The sequence below is a fragment of the Triticum aestivum genome, chromosome 7B (genome assembly GCF_018294505.1).
Source record: "Triticum aestivum cultivar Chinese Spring chromosome 7B, IWGSC CS RefSeq v2.1, whole genome shotgun sequence".
NCBI classification, from domain to species: Eukaryota; Viridiplantae; Streptophyta; class Magnoliopsida; order Poales; family Poaceae; genus Triticum; species Triticum aestivum.
Window position 1 is genome coordinate 726,548,028 of NC_057813.1, and position 3,760 is coordinate 726,551,787.

General features: G+C 43.5%; 1 protein-coding gene across 1 annotated transcript; it reads left to right on the plus strand.

The window, feature by feature from the left end:
* The first annotated feature begins 1,535 nt into the window (after window positions 1–1,535).
* On the plus strand, window positions 1,536–3,266 carry LOC123155496 (probable O-methyltransferase 2). Its single transcript, XM_044573666.1, has 2 exons — window positions 1,536–2,410; window positions 2,735–3,266. Exons 1-2 carry the CDS (start codon window positions 1,601–1,603, stop codon window positions 3,032–3,034), a joined length of 1,110 nt encoding a protein of 369 aa, XP_044429601.1. The 5' UTR covers window positions 1,536–1,600; the 3' UTR covers window positions 3,035–3,266.
* Window positions 3,267–3,760: the final 494 nt, after the last annotated feature.

The window sequence follows — 3,760 nt, forward strand, 5'->3', positions numbered from 1 at the left end:
AAAATATACAGGCATCATGTTTCCCCAATTGTGCTCAATTGGTCTTGTCGGAGAAGGTGAACAACTTATTAGATTTTTCTTGAAGTCGTTGTCGTAGACTGACTTGTTGGGAAAATTAGATGAAAAAACACAAGTTATGTGTGCCTCTGGCATCCAAGTATATGTGACCTCTCTCTCTCTCTCTCTCTCTCTCTCTCTCTCTCTCTATATATATATATATATATATATATATATATATATATAAATATATATATATATATATATATATATATATATTAGACATGGTTAAAATACAGGATTCATCTCAGTTGGAGGATCAATGAAATCATTGAATACGTTCGCCATCTCATCCTGACACGCATTTAGACAGGCTATGTAACGTCTAAATATCCCTATCCCACACATAAACGACCATGGAGTAGTTATTCAAATTTGCCGATGCTATGCATAAATGACTTGCCAACTACATGTACTAATAAGCTATTGACTGGTAAACTCATGGCATATTTAGACATTAATTTAATTGTAAATATTGACATAATGGCACAAGGGTAATCAAAAGTCCATGTAGAATCGGTATTTTTACATAAAGACATGACTATTTTGTATCATGGATCTAATGAATTAAAAAAATATTAAAGAGAGCCCCTTACAAATGTTGTGCTAGTTAAATTAAAAGCTGCATAACTTTTTCGAGAGTGAGATTTGTAAGCCTATGCTCAGATTCTTATCTGTCTTGGCCATTGGTTCGGTTTGGATCTCGACAGAATTAAAGTGGGTACCACTGGGATTTTGGTTGAAGTCAATTTTAGACATTCAAGAACGACATAAGCTATATTTTCTCAACTTTTGCCATATTACCTAGGGCCTAGGACATGAATGTTTTCCCGGTCATCAAACAATGTTTCGATCAAATAGGCGCCTCGCTAATTCAAAGGATTTTTCATAGGAATTTTGAAGGACTAGAACCTCTCCAGATTTCTGCTGATCATTTGATTTGGAGGCTTGAATTCCATAGAAATTTTTCTTATAGAATCATTTGTGTTTCCAGTTGTCATGACATTCCAACTATTTGTTTTTCCTATTTCTGTGTTTTTACAATGCTATGAATCAATGTGGCCCTAAACATTATTACGACTATGTAGATTAGCTCTATTGAAAACTCAAAAATGTGTGTGGCTAATTATGTTGGTGGCAATGAATGATATGTGGTATAGAATTGGAAGATAACTGCCCAACGACCTCGCACCTTTATATCTGAAAAAAAAATCCACCTCGCGTTCCACGGGAGAGTGACGCTAATTAATATTTTAATTAAGTAAATAAAGCTAATAATGCCAACAGTATAGAAGCTAACCTGTGGCGACTGGCAAGGCAGTCAGGTCGCTTGGTAGCTGAGCAGAGACCCAAAAAAAATACAACCTCGCGCTCCACGCGAAGGTGACGCCAATTAAGTAAAATAATGCTACTATATCAATTTAAGCCATGGCACGGTCTATTTAAAGCCTGCTCTCGTTCGTATCAGAGAGTACGGACATCAGATTACGTCAAGCTGAGCAGAGAAAAAACAGCCAGTAATCGATCCGAGGCACGAAGAACAATGGCGGCGCAGGCACCGGCGATCGAGGTTCCCACTGATGCCGAACTGCTGCAGGCTCAGGCCGACCTGTGGCGCCACACCCTCTACTACCTCACCTCCATGGGGCTCCGCTGCGCCGTCAAGCTCGGCATCCCGACGGCCATGCACAACCTCGGCGGGGTCACCTCGCTGCCCGACCTGGCGGCCGCGCTGTCCATCCCCGCAAGCAAGCAGCCGTTCCTGGGCCGCCTGATGCGTGCCCTGGTCACCTCAGGCGTCTTCGCCGCCGGCGGCAAGGACGATTCCGGGGCGGAGCTCTTCCGCCTCAACCCCCTTTCCCGTGTCCTGGTGGATGACGTGGTCGCGGACGAGCACCACAGCCAGACGTCCTTCGTGCTCGCCGGGACGTCGCCGCACTACATGGAGGCTGCGCTGGGGATGGCCGACTGGTTCAAGAAGGACGTCACTGGACCAGTGCCGTCGGTGTTCGAGGACGTGCATAGCGCGTCCCTCTTCGATGAGACCACGGCGGCCTTGGACCCGGAGCTCGACGCGCTGGTCACCGAAGGACTCGAAGCCCACGACAACCTGGGGATCGGCACCATCATGCGTGAGTGCCATGACCTCTTCAAGGGGCTCGAGTCTCTCACTGACTGCTGTGGTGGCGATGGAAAGACGGCGAGGGCCATCACCAAGGCCCACCCGCACGTCAAGTGCACCGTGTTGGATCTCCCCAAGGTGATCCAAAAAACTCCGTCGGACTGTGTAGTCAACTATGTCGCCGGTGACCTCTTCCACACCGTCCCAAAGGCTCAGGCCGTGATGCTCAAGGTACGTGTTTTCTGCTTTGTATTGTATGTATAGTGTGATGGTGTGAATCGATGGAAATGGCACCTTAATTTTTATATACTACTCGGATCCCTCCATCTTGATAATCCATTCCTCCAACAAGTATTTTAGGACGAAGAGAGTGCTAATTTATACTTCACCATTTCAGACAATGACTAAATAAATCTAAAACTTGTAAACCCTCGGATCCATATTAATTGTCACAGCTTTGGTATAACTTATAAGCAACTATAGTATGGATGGGAGTAGTATATATAATTTAAGGCTGAACTGACGCTAACAGGGCTATATACTCTTTGTACGTAGCTTGTGCTGCACCACTGGAGTGACGACGACTGTGTGAAGATCCTTACCCAGTGTAAGAATGCCATTCCTTCCCGTGAAGAAGGAGGGAAGGTGATTGTCATTGACATTGTGGTCGAACCATCATTAGGACCTGTCATGTTTGAGGCCCAGACTCTCATGGACTTGCTCATGCTTGTGTTCACGAGAGGCCGTCAACGTAGCGAAAATGACTGGCGTGAGCTCTTCATGAAAGCAGGGTTCACCGACTACAAAATTATCAAGAAACTCGGTGCACGAGGTGTCATCGAGGTCTACAAGTGAAGCCTTTCTCAAAAGTTTATCCAAAAGGCGTACTCTCAAGTACCATTGCAGTGTGCTTTGTTTATGTATGGATGGATGGTGAACTCCAATGAAGAAAAATAAAGGGAGTTACTTATGTTTGCAGGGATATTATCATGTAACAGCTTAAGTGACAAGCTTGTAATTTCTATCATCTTTAAGTTGTATCTTTTCCTTTCCGGAGTATTAAATAATATGTGCGTTTGTGTATGTACACTACAAGAAATATGTCAACTTGTGAGCTTCTGCCAGTGACCCTGGAAGAAATGATCGTAAATCTACGACCATTTCAGACCAACTGGTCATAAGATGTTCGGGGGGCTCCAAACCCTAAACCATAATGACCATTTTGGTTAGGAAGTTCATAATTTCCTTACACGAAATGGTCATAAAGCAGACAACACCGGTCTGCTGCCTTATTTCTAGCTGATCACGACCAATATAGATGGTTATATTCTTGTAAATTGTGGTGCATTGCTATGACTAGGCGCCACCTTATCAGTTTTGCCTTTGTGTCACGTTCATGTGTCAATTTTTGCCTATGTGTCATGTCCATGTGTCAATTTTTGCCCTAGGTTGTGAATCAGCCTACATTTCTGTCATTCCCAAAATTTCTAAAAAATTCTCATAAATTCTTTGGATCATATATTCCTCACATATGTGAAAACCCTTCATTCCCTAGTTCAAAAATAATTCAACAATAATCAT

What these genes read in the sequence shown, in the direction of transcription:
- LOC123155496 (XM_044573666.1), top strand. Translation starts at nt 1,601, where the DNA reads ATGGCGGCGCAGGCACCGGCGATCGAGGTTCCCACTGATGCCGAACTG. An exon ending in CTCAGGCCGTGATGCTCAAG is followed by an intron (nt 2,411 to 2,734) that starts GTACGTGTTTTC and finishes CTTTGTACGTAG; the next exon opens with CTTGTGCTGCACCACTGGAG.